At 43.9% G+C, this 24502-nt stretch overlaps 1 protein-coding gene across 3 annotated transcripts in view; it reads left to right on the top strand.

Moving 5' to 3' along the window:
• The first annotated feature begins 6027 nt into the window (after nucleotides 1–6027).
• Nucleotides 6028–24502, top strand: part of INTS1 (integrator complex subunit 1) — a 249954-nt gene continuing 231479 nt past the window's right edge. Inside the window, exons 1-5 of one of the 3 annotated variants that reach the window (XM_073636747.1) lie at nucleotides 6028–6186; nucleotides 16873–16951; nucleotides 19437–19529; nucleotides 20137–20204; nucleotides 23833–24123. In XM_073636747.1, coding sequence (XP_073492848.1) covers nucleotides 19504–19529; nucleotides 20137–20204; nucleotides 23833–24123 — 385 coding nt within the window. In that variant the 5' untranslated portion in view covers nucleotides 6028–6186; nucleotides 16873–16951; nucleotides 19437–19503. The remainder of the gene's footprint in view (nucleotides 6187–16872; nucleotides 16952–19436; nucleotides 19530–20136; nucleotides 20205–23832; nucleotides 24124–24502) is intronic. The other 2 variants (XM_073636748.1, XM_073636749.1) reach the window with 2 other exon arrangements.

Genomic DNA, 24502 nt, shown 5'->3' on the forward strand with positions numbered 1-24502 from the left:
CAAAGAACTTTTCAAAATATGCAGGGAGTCAACAGCGCCTTGCACATGTGAAGCTCTGCGGTGTGATGCAGTCGGGTGGCTGCTCTTAAGCTGGCTCCTGGAGGGCATCCTGCCTCATTGGAGATGTGCCGCCTCCTTTCTTCTATCAGGCACCCACGTGGAGTCAGTGACCTCATCATTCCCTCCCTCCTCATCACTGGAGCAAACCTAGCAGTATGCTGCAGCTGGGGGAACATGACTGCCAGTTTCCTGTCCTTCTTGAGCACCCCCTCTCTCTGGGCTTACGTTACTGCCTTTCTCAACCTGAGTACCATCATCGGAGACTTCAAAATGCTGCGCATCCTCCTGCAGCATGTACCCGACACTGTGGTCAAACAGTTCGGGGGATTCCTCTGTGCATGATGGTGGGGCTAGGGAAGGAGTGACTGATGACATTGAGCCAATGGAATAGGCCGGTTTGGCAGCTACATTGGCAGGCAAAATTCTCTGAGCCTGGGTGAAAGAGGATGAGGACCACTTAGTTATCCACTCTACCAACTCTTCTGCAAGTTGTAGATCAACATGGCCAGCTGCCGAAAAAAAAAGACAAGCGTGCCCCACGGCCACGTGCTGAGGATGCACCGTGTCCACGACTAGCACTGTTGGCTGTAGACACTGAGCCTGCTTGCCCTCTTTTAGTGGCTTGTGAGCGTCTGCCTCTCCTTGGTGGCCTTCCAGACATGCTGTAAAATTATATTAGCAAAACACCGCCTGAAGTTTATTAGAAAAAGTACACCAGGAATGGCCTGCAGTCAGGTATAGGCTTGGCTAGACTAGAATGTAGTGGATATATATATATATATATATATATATATATATATATATATATATATATATTTTATGCTCACTGAAGCACCTGCCTGCCTGAAGTATATTAGAAAGAGTACACCAGGAACAGACTGCAGTGAGATATAGCTAAACTGGATACAGTGGATATAATAAATATATATATATATATATATATATATATATATATATATATATATATATATATATATATATATATATATATATATATATATATATATATATATATATATATACATACACACACACACATATACACACACATACATACATACACACACACACACGAGACTAACTGTAATATATATCTATACACACACAGTGGGGACGGAAAGTATTCAGACCCCCTTAAATTTTCCACTCTGTTATATTGCAGCCATTTGCTAAAATCACTTAAGTACATTTTTTTTCCTGATTATGTACACACAGCACCCCATATTGACAGAAAAACACAGAATTGTTGACATTTTTGCAGATTTATTAAAAAAAGAAAAACTGAAATATCACATGGTCCTAAGTATTCAGACCCTTTGCTCAGTATTTAATAGAAGCACCCTTTTGATCTAATACAGCCATGAGTCTTTTTGGGAAAGATGCAACAAGTTTTTCACACCTGGATTTGGGGATCCTCTGCCATTCCTTCTTGCAGATCCTTTCCAGTTCTGTCAGGTTATATGGTTAACGTTGGTGGACAGCCATTTTTAGGTCTCTCCAGAGATATGCTCAAATTTTCGTCTCATATATTATATATACACACACAAGCCTGGGGTGTGTGTGTGTATATTTATATTAAATACACTGCATCTAACTGAATCGCCTGCCTGCTCAATCTAAATGAAATGACACTCTCTGTCAACGCCAGCAACACACTACACAGGGCCGACGTGCAGGCAGCCTTATATAGTGTGGGGTATTGACTTAACCCCCCTGAGTCATAATTGGCCAAAGGCTCTCTTTGCTGACGGCGCTGTGATTGGCCAAAGCATGGGGATCATAGTGCATGCTTGGCCAATCATCAGACAGCAATGCACTGCGCTCCCACAGTGCATTATGGGCCATTATGCGCTGCTCGTATTTGACGCGAACGGCCCATAGGGTGTCCTGGCCCTAACCCTCTTTCCCCTAAAAATACAAAAGGACTGCAAAAAAAAACAAACAAAAAAAAAAAAACCTCTTTTACATCCAAGAAGTGTCTGGCGCCCAATGAGATTCACCATCTTTGCACCCACTATGCCTCACAACCCACCACATATTGAAGGATGTCAGCTAGTTTTGACCCAGAAAGTTCTCATTAGACTAGACAAGGCCAGAGACCTTGCTACACATAGGATGGAAGAGGCTTGAAAAAATCCAGGAGGCGAGCATGGGAGGAGGAGACAAGGGAGCTAGAAAGCAGGAGGTCTTGGGAGGAATGAAGAGAATGATTTGGTTGGTATTTTGAGACTAGGTTACTGATGTAGCTGGGGGCAGAGTTGTGGATGGCTTTGTAGCTGTTAGGCCTCATGCACACTGGATGTTTTTTGACGTTTTTACAGCAGCTGTTTTTGGCTGTAGACGGTTTTTTCTAGTCATTAAACTCTCCATCATGTTATCCTATGTGTCCATGCACACATATGCTGTTATCAGCAGTTTTGGGCAGTGGTGTTTTTGAGCAGTAAAAAAACCCCAAAACGAGTGGGTTCTGAGAGACGTTTTCCAGCTGTAAAAACGCTCTAACGCTGATAAGCGCTCAAACACATCGCTCACCAGTGTTTAACGTCTTTGATCCAGAAAAAAAAAATTTCTCTTCAAAAAAAAAAAAAAAAAAACAAAAAACGCTAACGCGGAAGAATGCTATCAACCGCTAATAAACGCTATTGCAAAAACTCACTGCAAAGCTACTGGCATTTTTATAACATTATTTTAACGTCCAGTTTGCATGAGGCCTTAGTGTTTTTAATTTAAGTTGTTGGGCAATGGGAAGCCAGTGCAGGGATTGGCAGAGAGGGGTAGCAGACACTGAATGGTTGGTAATGGATGGTGGATGAGTCTGGCAGCAGCATTCATGATTAGACTCAATGGGGGATAGCCTGCACAGAGGTAAGTCTATGAGGAGGGAGTTGCAATAGTTGAGTCAAGAGATAACAAGCAAGTGAATTAGAAGATTTGTGGTGTCATTGGTTAGGAAGAGGTGTTAATTGTGAGATGATGCCGAGGTTGAGGCGCCAAGATTTGGACAGTGATTGGATGTGGGGCTGAAAGGAGAGTTCAGAGACCAGGATTACAGCTAGGACCTTTGCGTGTGGGGAAAGGTTAATGGTTGTGCCATCGATCCTAACGGACTAGTCAGGGGAAGATATGCAAGATTTGTGTCCATCCTGATTTTTCTTCCACATTGTGATGAAAGAAAAAAAAGAGACCCAATGTAACACGTCCCATAGACTTCAATGCAAATACGCCCCCTAGTGACTTCAATGCAAAGTCACGACCCATAGACTTCAATTCAAAGTGGCGTCCCACAGACTTCCATTCAAAGTGGCGTCCCACAGACTTCCATTCAAAGTGGCGTCCCACAGACTTCCATTCAAAGTGGCGTCCCACAGACTTCCATTCAAAGTGGCGTCCCACAGACTTCCATTCAAAGTGGCGTCCCACAGGCTTCCATTCAAAGTGGCGTCCCACAGGCTTCCATTCAAAGTGGCGTCCCACAGGCTTCAATGCAAAGTCACGCCCCACAGGCTTCAATGCAAAGTCACGCCCCACAGACTTCAATGCAAAGTCACGCCCCACAGACTTCAATGCAAAGTCACGCCCCACAGACTTCAATGCAAAGTCACGCCCCACAGACTTCAATGCAAAGTCACGCCCCACAGACTTCAATGCAAAGTCACGCCCCACAGACTTCAATGCAAAGTCACGCCCCACAGACTTCAATGCAAAGTCACGCCCCACAGACTTCAATGCAAAGTCACGCCCCACAGACTTCAATGCAAAGTCACGCCCCACAGACTTCAATGTAAGGTGGCATGCCATAGACTTCAATGCAAAATCAATTCCCCTGGGGTGACTCCAATTGTTCAGTTATCCACCGGGGTGACTCCATGTGAAGAAACAGCGCTAGCTACCCTGGTCTAACAAAAAAACTAGTCTTAAAGTGAACAGTGCATATGAATAATATAGGTGAATAAGGATTAAATTTACACACAATTCATGTGAACTAAAACAATTAAATTGATGCAATACATTCACTTAAAGCGGAGTTCCACCCATTTAAAAGTCAGCAGCTACAAAAAGAGTAGCTGCTGACTTTTACCAAACAGACACTCATCTGTCCCACAGTCCAGAGAAGCGGCCGTCCGAAGCCTCGCTCTCTACCCCTCCTCCCTGCGGCACTGGCATTGCAAGTGTGCTGCGTGTTATGAATGGCTGGGCAATCTTCTGGCACCTGTGACGTGTCCCAGAAGATTGCAGGGAGGGAGACAAATGTGACATGTCAGGGGGTCACAAGTACTTAAAGCGGAAGTTCCACTTTTGGGTGGAACTCCGCTTTAACACTATACTTACTTGTGTTTTTGCTACAGCAGCTGCTACATAGCACTTTAGATTTAATTTAATTCCCTTTTTGGCACGAGTGTATATACTTTGGTATATTTAGCATTCAAAATTAATTCCCTTAGACTTCAATGCAAAATCGTGTCCCACAGAGTTCAATGTAAAAGCGTGTCGCATAGACTTCAATGCAAAAACGTCCCCCCCAGTGACTTTGATGCAAAAATCGCACCTTGTAGACTTCAATGCAAAATCGCGTCCCTTTGACTTTAATGCCAAAACGCCAGCCACATCAAAGTAGAACTATGGGCAAAACTTTGTTTTTCATGTGTCCCATTGTGGAGATTTCCCTTCACTTCCTGTCCCATAGCCAAACAGGAAGTGAGAGGAAATCCCTGCAAATTAAAGGAATTCCTTGGGCACCCCCAGGTCACCAGAACTAGTATCCTCATTGGAAGATTTCCCTTCTATTACTTTTCTGGGGACAACACAAAATGAGTGATTGTATTTTCAATAATAATGGTAAACAGAGCATAGAGAGAGGGTGAATCTCCCCAACAAGAACACAAACAGCAATAAACCTAACAAGCGTTCTAATCCCTCTTCTCTCTATCCAATACTAAAGAAAAAAAAGTTTTGCCTTTAGTTATACATAAACTGTCCATTTCGGATTTCGGCCAAGTGCATTGTGAACTTTCGGTTTCATTTTTGGCACGGGAATTTTAATTTCGGTGCACCACAGACATCCCAAGTCTCCTGCGAGGTGCGGGAGTCTCCCGCATTTCTGCGGCGGCTACCGCACACCCGCAAGCGACCTCCCGATATCCCACTGTCTCCTCTCCGTTCATCTTCAGTGCTGTCCTCAGTCCCTTATTTGTCTCAAAGGGGAGATGTCAGGGGTCTGTTTAGAACCCTGATATCTCACCAAAGCCCCCAAAAAATAATAAATAAATAATTGTAAAAAAAAAAAAAATCAATATGTAAAAATAAAAAAATACTGACACCATCCACTGCCACATACCCCCCACCCCCTTCCCCAGAAGCAAAAAAAAAAAAAAATATTGAAAAAGGGATTTAAAAAAATAATTTGCTGCGGGGTGGGGCGCTGTATACGGGTGCGAAGCGCCACCTCCCTGAAATGAGTTTTTGCAGGTTGGGATGTCTGGCACCATTACATGGGATGTTTTCCTAAATAAACAATGACCTATAAGGCTTAATGTACACGGGGCATTTTTACAACCTCTCCTGAACGATTTAACTTGACAGATAGTAACCCACAGTTAAAACGTCCGTTTTGCCGCGTTTGAAAAAAAAAAAAAAAAAATATAAGCAGTGTACATGAGGCTTAAAACTCTCTTGTGTCAACCACCAGACATGACTTGTTCAACTAGAGTGTCCACGTTCACAGATATCATTCTACAACACAAGTTCCAATCACCACGCTGACTGTCCCCGGCACTAAACGTCACCCTGTGTCTCTCCAGCTGCTGTGGAACCACAAGTCCCAGCATTCCCTGGCTGCACACAAGCGACCTGGAGCTCTACAACAACGTCGGCGCGCCACAGCGAACCCCACAAACCAAACTCCGCCGCTTTCCCGCCATGGTACGCCAGGGAAGCCCTGTGAGTGAATGGAACGCACAGGAGGCGGGTTTTTTTTAACGTGCATGCGACGTCCTCCGTGACGCACAGTTCCCGGAAGTGGGGTGCTTTCGGTAAAAGTGGCGATTGTTGTGGTGAGGAGCCCCCCAGGTGCGCCCCCTGACACCTCCCGTCTCTGTACCCCGCAGTACGGCCCTTGTGGCATTGCAGGTAAGCGCTGTACAGCGAGGTGGGGGGAGGGAGGTGTGGGCACGCTGATTGTCATGGAAGCCGGTGTGTGTGAGGCCAATGCCGGGGGCTGGGACAGAGCAGGCCTCAGCATTGTGTGTAGGTCTCCTAGTACAATAGGCTGAGCCAGAGCTACGTCACCTGAGGAGGACTGCAAGTGTCAGCGTGTCTTTTTACGTGAATGGGGTGCCCTGTTCGCATTGCGTGAAAAATGGGCGCAACAATACGCGTTCTGACTACGCCAGATGTGAATGGGGCCTAAAGCCGGGTGCACACTACAGTCTCTTTTTTTTTTTTGTTTTTGGTGCTGCCCCGTGGGTTGCATGGAAAAAAAACTGAGCACTCCGGTTAGTTTGGCGATCTTACCCGCCGAGCAGAGGGATGCCCCCGCCAGAACACTCCAATCCGCACTTTCTGCCATTGGCTGAGAGTGCTGATCCGGAGCCGGTTCGCTGCTGGTTTTCCAGCATGCTCATCCGACAGACGCCAGCCAAACGTCCGGCTTCTATCAGACACACCGACATACACACAAGCAGAATGTCAGCCGTTATTTTTTTATACCGACAAACGTCTCCCGACATTCTGCCCGTGTGTATGGGGCTAGGTTCACAATATTGCGGGGGCCAGAATGCATGTAAATCACACGTGTCTTCACACCCACTGCCAGAACACACAGCTCTTTTGCACACGCTCAGGGGTGCTATTGAATCCTCATGCCACCCAACACATGGGAAATCGTATTATACCCTATGTTGCAAAAGCATCATGCGGTTTGGTGTGGCCATGGTGACATGGGAGCACAGTATGGTCAGTTCTCTAGCTGTGCTGAGAACTCTGCCTGCTCTCCTGCAATGATCAGGCTTGTCCTGACATGCAGCCCCTGCACAGCCATTTACTGGGAAGACCAGTGTGCTGCTGTTTCTCCTCCCTTCCTCTTATGCCACTGAGAACAGAGGGAATGTGATCACTTACTTAGAAAAAAAAAAAAGGGTCAGGGACTTTTCTCCCAGCTAGAAACACTAGTACGGCAACCCTTTCAAATTAAATGGGCCGCTGTGGCAGAGGAAACGTGGCACGCACTGACCACATCAGTGTGAGCACTATTGTCTGGCACTGTTCATCTGCTGTGGTAACCGAAGCAGGATTAAAGTCCTATCAAACCCTGTTTATTTATTTTTTACGTATATGTAAACGATCACCCATTCAGTTTACGATCGAAATAGTGCTCACACTGATGTGGTCAGTGCGTGCCACACTTCCTCTGGCACAGCGACCCATTTAATTTGAAAGGGTTGCTGTACTAGTGTTTCCAGCTGGGAGAAAAGTCCCTGACCCTTTTTTTTTTCTAAGTAAGTGATCACATTCCCTCTGTTCTCAGTGGCATAAGAGGAAGGTAGGAGAAACAGCAGCACACTGGTCTTCCCAGTAAATGGCTGTGCAGGGGCTGCATGTCAGGACAAGCCTGATCATTGCAGGAGAGCAGGCAGAGTTCTCAGCACAGCTAGAGAACTGACCATGCTGTGCTCCCATGTCTAGTGTGGTGAGTTTTTAATAGGAAATCAGAGGGGACCGTCAGTAACACCAGGGATTTCACACAAAGGAAGCAATACAAAGAGAATAGGATACTTTCTCATACAAATACATGGAACAGCAGGCACATATCAGGAATATGAAGTGTTGGGTTTACAAATTCTTTAAAGGGTAAGTTCACCTTCACAGAAGAATCCGTAAGGTGAACTTACACAGGTCCCCCTCTGTTTCCTCGATCTGCAGCGCAGCCATCTCCTGTTCTGAGCCCTTCTATAGTGGCCTCACCAGACCGGGGCTTAGAAATCCCCTCGGCTTAATCTCCAAAACGTACCCACTTAGGAGGGATGTTGTGGAGCATTCTAATTGGTTGACGCTGTCGCATGGATGACGCTGACCAATCATATCCTGCGTAGCCCGTCCTGTCAGCGTGGAAGAAGTTGAGAGAATGCCAAGGGTATTTCTAAGTTCCGGTCCGGTGAGGTGGCGATAGCAGGGCTCAGAATCGGATATCACTGTGGTGCAGGGGGTGGTGGGGTGATGAGGGGGTTCACCTTACAGAGTTTTCTGTAAAGCTGAACTTACACCTTAAAGCCAAAATTTGCCCATAACAACTTGATAAAAATAATGTTCTTTAGCAAGGAACATACATTCCTCATTAATATGCTACCAAAATTGGTGTGTGCTGTAAATTGCCTCCAGCATTGCTACCATTTTGCTGAAGCCCAGAGCCCCTGAACAGCAGTAAATCATAAAGCGTAACTAAACCCATTGATTTTATAGTTTCACAAAACAGTTTTCTGTTCCTTCCTGGAATGTTGGGATTGCTAACTGTCACATTTTGCCTGTGGCCTCAACCAAACTGTCAAACCATCAAATGGCTGGTGTCATAACTGATTACAGATCAAGCAGAAGCAACTTCCTTGGCTGTAAAGGATAGGAGGGTTTAATTCCCCTTTAACCACTTCCCGCCCGCCGGCCATCATATGACGTCCTTGACTTTGTGCTGGTATATCTGAGGCCTGCAGCTACAGGCATCATTCAGATATCTGCTTTTTCAGCCGGCGATTCCCTACATCATAAGAATGATCATAGCGGTTGTTCCACCGCTTGATCGTTCTTACGGGCGTTGAGAGGGGACGTCCTCCCGCCGCCCTCAGGTGCTTCTACCGTCTCACCTCTTCCGTCGGGGACAGGATCCGCCGCCCCAGATGTTTATAGTAGAGATTTCCGGCGAACCAGATGGTTGCCGCAGTCTCTATGATCGTTCGGAGGCCGGGTGCGATGTTATGACGTCACGCATCGGCCTCTGCATTTAAACAAACGGCGCCGCCTCGGCTGGGAAGCCGAGATCATTTTTTTTTCTTTTATTTCAGGCTTCCCAGCCTAGAGGTGAGATGTGGGGTCTTATTGACCCCATATCTCACTGTAAAGAGGACCTGTCATGCCATATTCCTATTAAAGGGAATGTTTACATTCCTTGTAATAGGAATAAAAGTGATCAAAAAATTTTTTTTTTTGTTTAAAAAGTGTTAAACTAAAAAAAAAAATAAAAAAATTAACAATAATAAAAAAAAAAAATTAAAGCGCTCCTGTACCCATGTGCTTGCACGCAGAAGCGAACGCATACGTAAGTCCCGCCCACATATGAAAATGGTGTTCAAACCACACGTGAGGTATCGCCGTGAACGTAAGAATCAGGACCCTTTTTTTTTGTTCGGACCAGAATCTGATCGCATGGCTGTTCACACCTGTGCGATCTGATTTATGTCCGAACTGTCAGTTCGCAGTGCGATATGCAAGCTGAACTGGGGGGGTCGTTAACAATGTATTGACGCTCCCCAGCAGTTCACATATGGCAGTGTGAATTGCCATGCGAGTCGGTGCGATGCAGGAACCGGCAGTGGATTCGCAGGGTTCTCGCATAGCACCAGTGTGAACTGGGCCTAAATGCAAGGTGTTATTTGATTGGACAGGGTGGAGATCATGACGTCGCTGACCCCTCCTCGGCCCATATTAAAAAAAAAAAAAAGAAAGGAAGCAAAACTTTCTGTAAGCATTGGCAGTACTGAGCGTGCAACCCCTTGTAGTTGGTTTGCAGAGGAGGAGGAATTTGGCGCAGAACTCGGAAGATAACTACAATGACCGTTGGCTTCTCCGGCAGTCCCAATGGTATGTGATAATCATGCTTACATTAGGTCAAGCTGGATTAATGTAACTACGCAATGTTGATCATGCCTTGAGTTTAGCTTTAAAGCGGTAGTAAACCACAACAACAAAAAAAAGATTGGGCCAAGGGCAGTTTAAAAGCGAAGTATGCTGGGCTGGTGCAAGGATTTTTGTCTACTAAGTTTGAGTCTTGTCCCTGTGTTCTTGATTTTGGTTTCATATCGAACAAACAGCCCTCCTGGACCTTATTCACCCCCTTGATCTGTCCCCTGCTGGCTTTAAGGCTGAGAACCGAGCGATTAAACACTGCTGATAGCTCGATTCTCATTGCTCCCTGAGCAGCGAGCTGGTCACTGTCAGTCACTGCTCTCTACTCTGCCCCCCTGCTCACTGGAGCGCTGGGCTGTGGAGGGGTAGGAGTGGCTGGCTCAGCCTCTTAGCGGCTCTCTGAGAGGCTGAGCTGGTTGCTTGTGGGTGGCTCTGTGATGTCAACTGACAGCGGGCTTTGACCCGCTGTCTGCTGAAAAACGGTCACAGGTGTGCAGAACGAAATGCACTCCTGTGATCCAGAAGAGAAGTACAGCCAAACGAGCTGCACCACATACTAGCAAATTATGACAGCCATACCTGAAAATGAAGCCCCCCCAGTGGTCACTGCTGTAGGAGCGATGTCTTCCTTCCAGGCTGGCGGAATTCAGCGATATGAATGACTGAGCTACGGTTACGTCACTACCACGCATGCACGCCTGAGTCACTGTTAACGGCAAAGGGCTGTGAAGGAACGGGTATGCCGTTCCTTCAGAGCGCATGCGCTGGTGACGTCACCGGCTGCTTCTAAAGTAAATATCTCCTAAACGGCACATGTTTAGGAGATATTTACTGTACCTATAGGTAAGCCTTATTATAGGCTTACCTATAGGTAAGAATCAACCAAGGGAGTTTACTCCCACTTTAGGGTGCTCCTGTCACTTCACAAAGCACCGGTTTAATTTTAGGTCAACCTGTCATGCCTACTAGAATGTATAGATTACTGTTTTTGGCAAAGTGCCAAAAGAATCTGTCTTCATATCAATTATTTTGTGCTTGGGGAGGGCCCGGATGCTGGGTCCAAGCAGTATAGGAGTTGCCCCACCTCTTCTGACACCAAGTACTGCACATTGTCATTGCAAGATTCTCAGTGGACGGTAGAGGCTCTAGCGTTTGACAATTGGGTGGAAATAAGTGTCTGAAACTTGACCCCAGGAGGAAAGGAGGTGCTTCATCTTGACATGTAGTGCCATTAAATTGACACAAAACTCTAGTTTTAAAAAATGCTGTTCATGTATTTATTCATAAGGGGTTGTAAAGGCAGAAGGTTTTTTAGCTTAATACATTGTATGCATTAAGCTAAAAAAGCTTCTGTGTGCAGCAGCCCCCCCAATACTTACCTGAGCCCATCTCTATCCAGCGATGTTGCACCCTCCTCATTGGCTGAAACAGCAGCGAAGTGCCATTGACTCCGCTGCTGTCAAAGTCAGTGAGCCAATGAGGAGAGAGAGGGGCGGGCCGCGGCTCCTTGTCTGAATGGACACATGCGGCTCGGGTGCCCTTATAGCAAGCTGCTTGCTGTGGGGGCACTCGACAGGAGGGAGGGACCAGTGAGGGACCCGAGAAGAGAAGAATCTTGGTTGTGTGCAAAACAACTGCACAGAGGTGGTAAGTATGACATGTTTGTTATTTTAAAACAAAAAAAAATTAGACTTTATTTCTTTAACTTAACCATTTTATGTATATAGCAAGTAAGGTTATTAGCTGCATTCTTTTTTTTTTTTTCTGTGGATTTGATCCTCAACACCTTCGGCGAGCTGTACGGCGGCTCGCGCAGGCGTGATAACAGGTGGCGCACGCTCGTGGGTCAGGCGGACTTGATGTCCGCAGGCAACCCGCGATCACCTATTGCAGAGGCAGAATGGGGAACTGCCTTTATAAACAAGGCGATTCCCCGTTCTGAAGGGACATGTCAGATCTACTGTTCCCAGTGATTGGGAACAGTGATCTCTGTCATGTCCCTGGCAGCCCATCCCCCTACAGTTAGAACACACTGAGGGTACACACTTAACCCCTTGATCGCCCCCTAGTGTTAACCCCTTCCCTGCCAGTGACAAAATAAACACACACATATAACAAACACACATGCACACAAATAAACACACACACATGCATACAAACATATATAGACAGCCTTTTTAAAAATTGGCAGCTGCAGCTCTTGTACCTTCAATCTCCATGCCGGGTACTGCACTGTAGGGGGAGGCAGAGAGCACAGCACACACTGTTAGACACCTCTCCCTTGCTTTCACTTTCAGAGTAAACAGCGTGACTGAGCTCCTGCACAGCTGATTTACACATCGGCTGAGGATCCATATGCAGCCACGGCTCGGGGAGAGGGGGACATTATACAGAGACTCCACGGGCCGCCTGCAGCATGGGCGAGGAGGACAGAGTAAGGACGGGTGCTCTAGAATGACGCCCCCGTGATGGGCAGCTCCGCCCCATTTTGGGCTCATTATCGGCATGAATTCTCTTTCAGCATATTGCCGAAAAGGCCATTTTCGGCCGATATATTTTGGCAGCCGAAATTTCGGTGCATCCCTAACTGAAATACATCACAGGTGATCTCATTTGCTGCTCAGTGATTACAGTATTCTAGTCTGTATCTCCCCAAGGTAATACTTAAAATCTGACCTGTTAGTGGGTCCTGAGGACAGGAGTTGAGAACCACTGCTTTACCAGCTTTGTACATCTAGAGCAGGGTTTCTCAACTCCAGTCCTCAAGGCGCCCCAACAGGTCATGTTTTCAGGCTTTCCATTATTTTGCACAGGTGATTTGATCACTGATCAGTTTCACTGCCTTAGTAATTACCATAGCTGTTTCATCTGAGGAAAATCCTGAAAACATGACCTGTTGGGGCGCCTTGAGGGCTGGAGTTGAGAAACACTGATCTAGAGTGACATTTTTGCCCATTCTTCTTTCCAAAATAGCTCAAGCTCTGTCAGATTGGATGAAGAGCATCTGTGAACAGCAATTTTCAAATCTTGTCACAGATTCTCAATTGGATTTAGGTCTGGATTTTGGGCTATTCTAACACATGAATATGCTTTGATCTAAACCATTTCATTGTAGCTCTGGCTGTATGTTTAGGGTCGTTATCCTGCTGGAGGGTGAACCACTTCACAATTATGTGCCACTTTATGTTGGTCTATCGCATAAAATCCCAATAAAATACATTTACGTTTTTGGTTGTAACTTTTCAAGGAACTGTACAGTGCATCTGGAAAGTATTCAAAGAGCATTTACTTCTACAAACAAAACCCCATAATGACAATGTGAAAGAAGTTTGTTTGAAATCTTTGCATATTTTATTAAAAATGAAAAAAGTAAAAAATATTACAGTACTTAAGTATTCACAGCCTTTGCCATGACGCTCAAAACTGAGCTTTGGTGCATCCTGTTTCCACTGATCATCATTGGTGCCGGTTCACACTGCTGCGATGTGGGAACCCTGTGAATCCACTTCGGGTTTCCGCATTGCATGTCTCCCGGCGGCAGTTCACACTGCCCTATGCGAACCGCTGGGAGTGTCAATTAAAAGTTAGACACCCCCCAAATCAGTTTGCATATCGCAGTGTGATCTGCAAATTGGGACAGGAAACGGATCGCGTGAGTGTTAACACCCATGCGATCTGATTCTGCTGCGGACCAAAAAAAGTGTCCTTTGCGAGTTTGATCCGAATGCAATGCAAATTCAGTCATACTATCTATATGGCTGAAATCGCATCGCACAGAGATCGCATGTGATTTGCACTGCAGTGCGAATCGCATCCTATTTTGGACAACGCTGCAGTGTGAACCAGCACTGAGATGTTTCTACAACTTGGAGTCCACCTGTGGTCAATTCAGTTGATTGGACATGCTTTGGAAAGGCACACACCCGTCTATATAAGGTCCCACAGTTAACAATGCAGTAAAAGGCACATGACAGCCCACCTGGAGTTTGCCAAAAGGCACCTGAGGGTCTCTCAGACCATGAGAAACAAAATTCTCTGGTCTGATGAAACTAAGATTGAACACTTTGGCCTTAATGGCAAGCATCATTTCTGGAGGAAACCAGGCACCGCTCATCACTTGGCAAATACCATCCCTACAGTGAAGCATGGTGGTGGCAGCATCATGCTGTGGGGATGTTTTTCAGCGGCAGGAACTGGGAGACTAGTCAGGATCGAGGGAAAGATGAATGCAGCCATGTACAGAGACACACGCTCTGGAACTCAGACTGGGATAAAGATTCATCTTCCAAAAGGACAATGACCCTAAGCACACAACCAAGATAACAAAGGAGTGGCTACGGGACAACACTGTGAATGTACTTGAGTGGCCCAGCCAGAGCCCAGACTTGAACTCGATTTGAACATCTCTGGAGACATCTGAAAATGGCTGTGCACCGATGCTCCCCATCAACCTGATGGAGCTTGAGAGGTCCTGCAAAGAATGGGAGAAACTGCTCAAAAATAGGTGTGCGAAGCTTGTAGCATCATACTCTAAAAGACCTGAGGCTGTAATTGGTGCTATAACAAAGTATTGAGCAAAGGCTGTGAATACTTCTGTACATGGGATTTTTTTTTTCCGTTATGGGGAATTGTTTGTAGAGTTTTGAGGAAAATAAAGAATTTAATCCATTTTGGAATAAGGCTGTAACATAAAATGTGGAAAAAGTGAAGCGCTGTGAATACTTTCTGGATGCACTGTATATTTTTCAGTTCAGAGCCTCAGCATTAAAGCTGTTGTAAAGGGTATATATACATTTTTAAAAATAACAAACACATTGCACTAACCTGCTCTGTGCAAAGGTATTGCGCAGAGTGCCCATGAACCACCTCTTCTGGGGCCCCCCACTGTCGCTCTCAGCTCCTTGTCTCTGTGCGCCCCTATAGGTAGCTGCTTCCTACGATGGAACACCTGTGGGCTCGCAGCTGAGCTTTTGTCTCTAGCCCTGGTGCCCAAATTACGGCCCAAGGGCCACATGCGCTCCTTTGGTATAGGATGTGCGGCCCTCAGACCTCAGCAGTCTATAGTGGGAACATTGATTAGGATAATAGCATTGATCTCTATTAGCCTCATGTAACATGTTTCCAGTTCTCAGGTAATCGTATAGTAATGGTGGTGGGGGGATCAACTATTGGAGTTTTTTTTTTTACCTTAAAGTGATTGTAAAGGCTCGTTTTTAAAAAAAAAAAAAATGTATTTATTTCTTTTAAATAACAAACATATCATACTTAACTCCACTGTGCAGCTCGTTTTGCATAGAGTGGCCCCCGAACCTCGTCTTCTGGGGTCCCCCGGCGGCTCCTCCCCACATCAGATAACCCCCTAGGAGTAGCGCTCTCCTGGGGGGTGGGGGTTACCTTGCGCTCTCGAGTCCAGCATTTGTACCCCCACCATCTCTCACGTCATTGGATTTGATTGACAGCAGTGGGTGCCAATGGCTGCGCTGCTATCAATCTATCCAATCAAGAGACGGGACCCCGTGGAGAGAGGAAGAGCGCGTCTCCGCTGACAGAAATACAGGGCTCAAGTAAGTAAAACGGGGGGCTGGGGGGCCAGTCACTGCCAGGTGTTTTTTCACTTTAATGCATAGGATGCATTAAGGTGAAAAAACACGAGGGTTTACAACCCCTTTTAATGCAATAAGGCAAAAAGCCTTTTGGCTTTAGAACCACTTTAAGGGTCTTAAACGCAAGGCTGCCTCAGGCCGTTCAACGTAATGTTTAAGCATATTTGCTCTGGGGGGCACTCAGCAGGGGGAGGAGGAGAGGATGTATCAAGACCGTTATGTTAAGTAACGTGTACATTTACCACTTACAGATAGCTGTTACCTCTGAGTCCACAACATTCCATAAACAATGACTTCTTCTAATTTTCTCTTGCAGTTCAGGCATCATCCAGAGTAAGCAGCTGCTTCCTAAATGAAGATGCTGTCTCAAAGATGGCACAGTTCTGTAAATCCTGGTGTCAGTGCAGTTATAGACTATAGCTACCAATGTCCAACACAGATCAGACACCGAAGCAGCCTCTCACCTTAAAGGAGTTGTAAAGGCAGAAGGTTTTTTATCCTAAAACATTCTATGCATTAAGATAAAAAGCCTTCTGTATGTAGGAGCCCCCCTAATACTTACCTGAGCCCCATCTCTGTCTAGCGATGTCCATGAGTCCCTCGGCTCATCTCTGACTCTCCCTCCAGCCAATCAGGAGAAAGAGGGGACAACAGGGCTGAACGGAAGCTCCGTGCCTGAATGGACACTCAGCTCAGGTGCTCCCATAGCAAGCTGCTTACTGTGGGGGCACTCTTCAGGAGGGAGGGGCCAGGAGCAGCGAAGAGGGACCTGAGAAGAGAAGGATCCGGGTTGCCCTGTGCAAAACCAACTGCACAAAGGAGGTGAGTATGACATGCTTTTTATAAAAACAAAAAACAAAAAAAAAACCAACAAAAAACAAGACTTTACAATCACTATAAGTATTACTATGAAGACACCATGTTGAAGTCTGATTGGGGGTGCCCGAAACAGACCAATGACATCAACTCAGCCTGGGCAAAGTTCTTCTATCGTTTTCAGCCAAGGAAGCTGCCATCTTAGCCTGTTTGATCTTCATCTGCCACAATGACAGCTATGACGCAAGGCATTTGATGGTTTGACTGTGTTGGTTGAGAGCACAACCAATGTGACAGTGGTACGTGCTGGGAATTTAATTGTTTTTTGTAACTGTTAAATCGATGGGTTTAAGTTGTTGTGTATTTATTTGAATTAATGTTGTGTCTGAACCAAACCGCTTATACATACCTTGTATAATTTTTGTGTATTGTTTTAATAATTTTTCTATAAATCTTTAACAAAAGTCTTTTGTACGTTTATTTGATTTGTGCTTTTTATTGGCAGATTAAAAAAATGTAAACTGCTTCAGCAACCCAATAGACTTTAATACCGTAATATGAACCAGAATCCCTTGGCAGTTAAGGTATTAATTTTTTCTCTTTTCTTCTCTTTCTCTCTCTTGCTTTATTTCTTGCTCTCGCTCATCTTCCTCTCATGTGCTTCCTTTCTTTCTCTTGTGCTCCCCCTTTCTCTCTGGTGTGTGTGCATGAGCACATAGGCTAACACGCAGGGGCATTTAGAGGCAATAAAAAAAAAAAATGCATGACGCCTCTAACAGCTTCCAGTGTGCATGAGGCCTTCTGCGCTGAGCTTCTACAGAAAATGCTTTTTGCCTGCCTGTTATTACTTTGGCTCACTGACACAAAACATGTAGGGAAATCAGAAGTCATAATAATATCTTGTGGCCAGTTTACATCATAGAAATGCAGTCCGGATGCATTCCAGATGCTTTTCTGTATGCGCGTTTTTGGTGCAGTCCAGTGTATTTTTTTTCCCTTTCTTTTCTTTCTTAACCTTAAATAAGGACATCTGTGTTCCAGTGCGTTACTGTGCATTCCAGTGCATTTTTAATGTGTTTTACATCGTTCCAGTGCAGGAAAAATGCAGCATGTTCTTTTTTTTTTCTGCAACGTACTGGAACTGCAAGCACTGGTGTGACCTATGCCATTGAAAACCATATAACTACTTTCCATGTGTTTTGATGCAGAAAAAAAACACACTGGACTGCATGTGGTGTGAACTGGCCCTTAATCATTTTTATGTGTCAGTGCTTTTAGTGTGTTTCAAAGCAAAAGATGTCGGCACTATGCAGTTAAAATTTTCAGAAGCAAAGATCAGCATTGGTAGCATCCACATTTCTGTTATGAATAAATCATTTTTACAGCTTGGTGTTCTTGATGAAAGTCATGGAAAGATGCTGAAATGTTACTTATTGAAGTACATTGTTAAGCTAAGACACACTCATGTAACGTTCTGGATCAGGTATAGAAAGCAATTTTATCAATGTTAGTGTGTGTGTGCAGTATACAGAATTTTATACATCATGAGAGTCATGTGTTAATGTGTAATACAGTATGTAATAATGACTTGTTCTCCACTTTATTATCTTATCTAGTTTTTGTGATCAGTAGTTTTCCGTCCCATGTTAAAGGTCTCACACTGGCAGTCGGGCTGCCATTGATTTGGATCATGCTAATCATGATCAGTTTCGTTATAATAAACTCCTATTGTGATAGTTAGATGCACCATGTTCTGTTAAACTGTATCTAGACCAATTTATTAAAAGTCAAGGATATTTCTAGTGAGCACATATGAGGGGCTATTGCAGAATTTACTTTAAAAAATATTTCTATTTTTCACTTTCATATTTCCAAATGCTCTCGCTTCCATATTTTTGCTATCCTGTTCAGCAGACATGGGGGTAAGTCACACATGTGCAAGTCACAAGCAAGTCTCAAGTCTTAACCTTCAAGTCATAAGCAAGTCCCAAGTTACTGTGGCGAAAAGCAAGCAAGTCAAGTCGAGTCCCTGCTAGAAGTCAAGCAAGTCAAGTCAAGTCATTTATTTTGGTCAAGTCACAAATTAAGTCAAAATACTGATTTACCCCATTTCCATCCTTAAAATTAGTTAAAAGTCAGTTTTCAGGAAAGGTTTTGTTTCATTTTCAACATTAACAAAACTGCTTAGTGCTTTTTTCTTGGCATATTTTGCCTAGGCCAAGACACAGCACTGGTGGTGCCAAGTCATTGCAAGTCATTGCAAGTCAAATAGCCCAAGTCAAAGTCAAGTCGCAAGTCATTAGTGGCAAGTCAAAGTCAAGTCGAGTCATTTATTTAATTTTGTCAAGCAAGTCGCAAGTCCTCAAACAGGTGACTCGAGTCCGACTCGAGTCAAGTCATGTGACTCGAGTCCCCCACCTCTGCTGTTCAGGGGTCGTTTCACTAACAGATGTGGCATGCGATGTTTTGTGTGTTTTTTTTGTTTGTTTTTTGTTTTTTTTTATATTGCACGTGATAAGTCAATTCCTTTTTTTTTTTTTTTTTTTATTGATATTTGGTAATGTTTCAAAGAATGACCTAGATGCAGTGTTAGATGTACTAGTACCGTGGTTTTCAAACTGCGGCCCAGGGACCGGTTGTGGCCCTTGATCTAGTCCTTGGGGCACTATTCCACCAACTGACACCAATGTTGGAGCATTCCTCCTACTGACATCATCAATGGAGCACTATTCTTCTCATTGATAAACAATGTGGCATTATTTCTCCCATTAAAAACAATGATGGGGTACTGATGCATTTTCTACTCCCACTGGCCACCGTCTGGCCCTCCTAAAGCCTGAAGGACAGTAAACCGGCCCTTTGCTTAGAAAGTTTGGAGAACCCTGTACTAGTAGATTTAGATACTTAAAAATTGAAGCCAAACTCCAGCTAACACTTTATAAGCAGTTAGAGCAAACTGTTTTTTTTCCTTTTGGTATAAAGGTTTTTTCATTAAAAAAGCCGATCATTGTAAGCATCCCTGTTAGTAGTAAATGGTTTGCTTCAACCCTCTAACTGCTACATCTGCAGGACAGCTTGTTCTTTTGAAAAACAGCAGACTTACTGGCCAGATCACCCGTGGAAAATAAAGGAAAGAATGGCTAAAAAAAAATCTAAGAACTGGTAAGCTGTTGTATAATGTTTGCTTTTGGGTTTAATACCGCTTTAAAGTAAATTCACAAATAGAAAAAAAACAAAAAAAACAAACACCCCCCCCCCCCCAAAAAAACACATTTGTTATTTCTTCTGGTACAGGCAGTCAATATTTTAGGAATGTACAAAATAGCAACGAAGGGAACTCTGCACTGGCCAGTAAGTTAAAAGAAAAAAAATATCAGTTTTAAAATGATAAAAAAATAAGAAAATTCACACAACAGTCAATAAATACAAGGCTGCAAGCATCTAAAATAATAAATACTAATGCCATATTGATATGCATTTATTGATTAGCACAAGGTTGAAACATTTTAAAACTATAATTTTGCAGGCATACATGTGAACAATTCATACTTATCCCCTTATTTGGCTGTACTTTATTTAAGAGTAACTCTTGCAGCTAAAAGTCAGATGTGATAGGTCTTACAGTTGCTGCCCTCTCAATTACCTGAACTCATGCTGTTTTCCTTTTCCTTTTCCCAAGAAGGTTGCAAAATGAGCTTTATTGTATTAATACCTTATACAAATCATAGCCCTAACAGTCTGTTATTTATCTTTATCTCTGTATTCAAAGTATAAACAAGATGAATCGTCAAAAGGCAACCACTGTGCGTCGACCCAGCTCAGCTGCAAAATCATCAGGTAAGGTGTCAATTTTAAGCTAAAAAGTTTCTATTCATGTAGCTGTTACATCTATGACTTGGTTCTGCGGGCACTGATCTTACTTTTTTATGATTGGTGGAGCTTATCATGGACATCTCAGAATCCAGATTAAGCTCTTAAAGCTGATTACCATTTTGTATTCTTTACCTTAAAATAGTTTTTGTGTACCAAACTGGTCCAGACTACTTATTTCCTTTACCAAGTGCTGCAGCAGCTCTAAGCACTGTATATACTGCATGTAGCTTCAGCTAACATACAGTACACAGTGCTGGGTTTTTGGCTGTGAGACAGAGACTTCCCACCTTACACCTGGAACAATATCGAGTGGGTCTCAACGGCGCTCAGCCATTCATAGGCAGCTTTGCATACTAACAATTGAAGTAGGTGTGACCTGGCACAGCCAAATGGCAGGCCTCCATCCCTGATGTTACAGGAGAGAAGAGGAAATTGGCACGCCATATAAAATAGAAAAAGTACACATTTGTATATATAAATAAGTTGGTTTATTATTACAATCCAAAATTCATACCAAACTCTTGAAAGGACATTGTATCTAATAAAATGGTAGTCATATGACTTACACTTGAGTTATAATGCTCATAGCATGAAATACAGTTAATGAGTTGATATGATAGACATAAATAATAAATGGGTACATAAAAACTATATACGTAATGGAATCAGATGTATCTTGGTATCCAATAGTACTTGAAGCGTTTCATGGCGTTACAGCCACTCATCGGGAGTATAGTACGACAATATACTGTAAAGAAATATCATTTGTTAATAGTGCCCTCTAAAAAAAGGGGAGAAAAGTTTTTTCCCCAAAAAGTGGCGACAGGTCAGTGACTTGCAACTCTGCCTCAAGGCTGGGCCCAACCTCTGCACGGGAACTTGTGGGGATCTCAGGTAAGGTGTCTCCCCCGGGGTTGAGGCGGGAAGACCCTCTGTACATATATGTACTTTTTTCTATTTTTTATTTTATATGCCGAGCCTCGTTTAAAGTCCCAATTTCCTCCTCTTCTTTCCTGTAAGCTTTGCATACTGTGAATACATAGCTTCCTCTGATTGGCTGAGGGAAAGAGGCAGGCTGATGACGTCTCGACCTCCAAATCAACCAATCTGTCAGGTCACCTTGAGGTTAGGTGACAGATGCACACCGTTGGGATCAGGAGTGCACCGCAAGGCAGTGGACCCTACGGCTGACTGCTGTGGATGGGAGTCTGGGTGGTAAGAAAGGCAGGGCCGCTGGAACACCAACACGGATCCCACCGGGGTTAGAGCGTAGGATTCCCTGGGGCGCGGAGTCTAAGAGCCAGCAGGTGTTCACCAGAGCCTCTAGTGGTGAGGATGGACTGGGCTGCAACTGGCTCCAGGTCGCGACCCCCAGGGTCCCCCAGCTCACAATTACAGTAGGTAATAGGAGGATAGGGATAGTAAAGGAATAAGCCAAGGTCAGAGCCACAAGCAGACAAGGACAAGAGTTCACGCCAAGGTTCAGGGTCACAGGCAAACAGGGATAGTCGGGGACACGCCAAAGGTCAGGGTCACGAGCAGACAGGAATAGTAGAGAACACGCCTACGTCGGTAACGGAAACAAACGAAGAGCACACGGCAGGCAGGAACAGGAAGCCAAAACACACAAAGGTTGATCAGCAGGGCTGGCCTGCAGTGCAGAGGTTAATATAGAGTTCCCTGATAGGGCCTGGGGTGGAGCCATGCTAGAGGAGAGTTTATAAAAGCAGTCAGGTGAGAGTCAGCTGGTCTTTAGAGATGAACACATGGAGACAGGTAAGCTGACAGACAAAATTCTATTGCATAACCATGACACAATCAGAGGAAGCAGTGTATTAATTCACAGAATACAAACCTGCCTATGAATGGCTGAGCGCTGCTCAGACCGTCTCGATATTGTTCCTGGTGTGAGTTGGTAGGTCTCTGTCTAACAGCCGGAACCTAGCACTGTGTATGTTAGCTGAAGCTACATGCAGTACATACAGTGCTTGGAGCTGTTGCAGCACTTAGTGAAACTATTTTAAGTGAAAGAAATTATGGAAATCAGCTTTAAGCTAGCCATTCACTTTTAGATTTCTCTTGTTCATCCTGAATGGCTGAATGAAAGGAAATCAGTAGACCCCTTTCACCCATGCTAAACCGCTAAAGAGGAAGGAAGTGATAAACTAGTATCGACTATAGTATTCACACAGTTGCAGCACCTGCAGCTGCCCTAATACTGGAATAGTGACCGCATCTTATAGATTGCAGTCACTGTTGAGCAGCTCATTTGATCTTTACATTGACTTTGAGCTGAGTGGTGCCACTTGTGGCTTGAGATTTGGCTGATCCAGAAAAAATTGGCCTGTATTTCAGCCATCTTTGACTTAACTCAAGCACACATGTCTCTGGTCCTAAACCGCTGAATCACCACCCCTCAACTTCCAGCTGTTGCTTTGTGGGGGCATTGCCAATATATAAAGCTTTTTATTTATTTTTTTATTTATAATAATGTTGCATCAAAATAGGAGATGTGCTGGAGTGAACAATAGCTACTGTGCTAGTGGCTGCTGTCAGCCTGCCATGCTCACCCCTTCAGTTGGCCATTAGACTGCCTGTCAGGTCTGCATATGCTTTCTGCAGACCTGATATACAACCCAACAGCCAACTGAATGAGTGTGCATGGCTGACATACCTGCTGCTAATTGCAAGACAATGGTTTAAGCTGGCCATACACTAATTGGAACCCTGCTAAACTGTTCACATTTTAAGTCCCTGCTCAGCAGAAGAGACACACTAGAAATGGCCTCTCAATCAACAATGGTGATGCTGGTGCCACTGTCAGAATACAGTATATATGTGGGAGTTGTCCTCCATCCACCTCGTTTTGGTGGATTGAGGAATTCACTGGCTAAACAAAATATAACAGTTTCTGGTCAGCTTTAGTGTTGTCAGCCTGAAACTGGAAGTGCTGCTACTGGCAGAAACTCAATTTAGGAAACTTTACAACAGATTCACAAAAAAACAAAACAATGTGTAAGACAACTATATACAGTGCAGCATGATGCCAAACATACTAGAAAATAGATTTTAGGTTTACGTACACTATAAGCACCACTGTACAAAATCGCACAAGGAATAAAGGTTGGTATATCTTCGCCTTTATACATACTGTATGTTAAGGCACAAGAAAATATTATTGCAGGAAGAATTATAAAGAAGAAAAAAACTATTTCACTCATGTTTTTTCTATTTGAATGCTTTTTGTTTCTTTTTTTTTTTAATATAAAGCATACAACAAAAAGATTGCAAAAATACTGTGCTAGAGAATGTAAGAGTATGATGCCATACAGGTGTGCAATCAATAAGGTAATGAGAGCACAAAAAAGGGAGATATTCCAGCAAAGGTTGCATACAGGTAAAATACTGAAAAAAAAACCAAAACACCCTAATTTAACTTTTAATTAAAAAAAATTTCCTTTTAAATAAACTGATCATCGTCATCTTTTTGCTTGCATGATTAGTTGACAGTTCAGTTACATCTTATCGTTGCTATATGTTTTCTTTAGTTTGTAATTTGTATGTATATTTATTCTTTTTCTTTCACTTGCAGGTCATGCGCCTCCAGGAGATTTTATCGCTTTGGGCTCCAAGGGACAAACCAGTGACTCCAAAGCCCCCTCCAATCTTCTTAAGCCAGCTGCTTCTGGCCTGACCTCTGAACGGAAGCGAGAGGCCTCAGCTGCATTAGCCAGCACTTCAGGACTGCCTGGGCTCAGTAAACGGCCCAAACTTTCATCCACTACCCCTTTGACTGCCTTAGGGCGATTGGCTGAGGCAGCTGTAGCCGAGAAGAGAGCGATCTCTCCATCTATCAAAGAGCCATCTGTTGTCCCAATTGAAGGTGCCAATGCCTGTTTACTCTAGAACATGTTCTGTATTTGCTTGGGATTGAATATGCAGTGCGGGTCAACAAGTAGTTTCTTAAAATGCACACACACTGTTTATAAGTGTTTTTTTGCTGTTTTCATTCCTGGCTCTGAAGCTGTTTATTTTTCTTTTTATAATGTCATGACCTGCAGTATTACTAATAGTTTATAAATCTTCAAAGACATTTTAACCACTATAGTATATATGTGTGCCTTATTTTTTTTTATGTTTTTTTTTAATTCTTTCCGTTTTTTCAAAGTATATAATATAATTAATTATATTATATATTATTATATTAATAATTATATATTAAATTAGTTATTTTGCCTAGTTTTGTGACAGGTCTGCCAAAA

This window comes from Aquarana catesbeiana, linkage group LG06 (genome assembly GCF_042186555.1).
Source record: "Aquarana catesbeiana isolate 2022-GZ linkage group LG06, ASM4218655v1, whole genome shotgun sequence".
Lineage (NCBI taxonomy): Eukaryota > Metazoa > Chordata > Amphibia > Anura > Ranidae > Aquarana > Aquarana catesbeiana.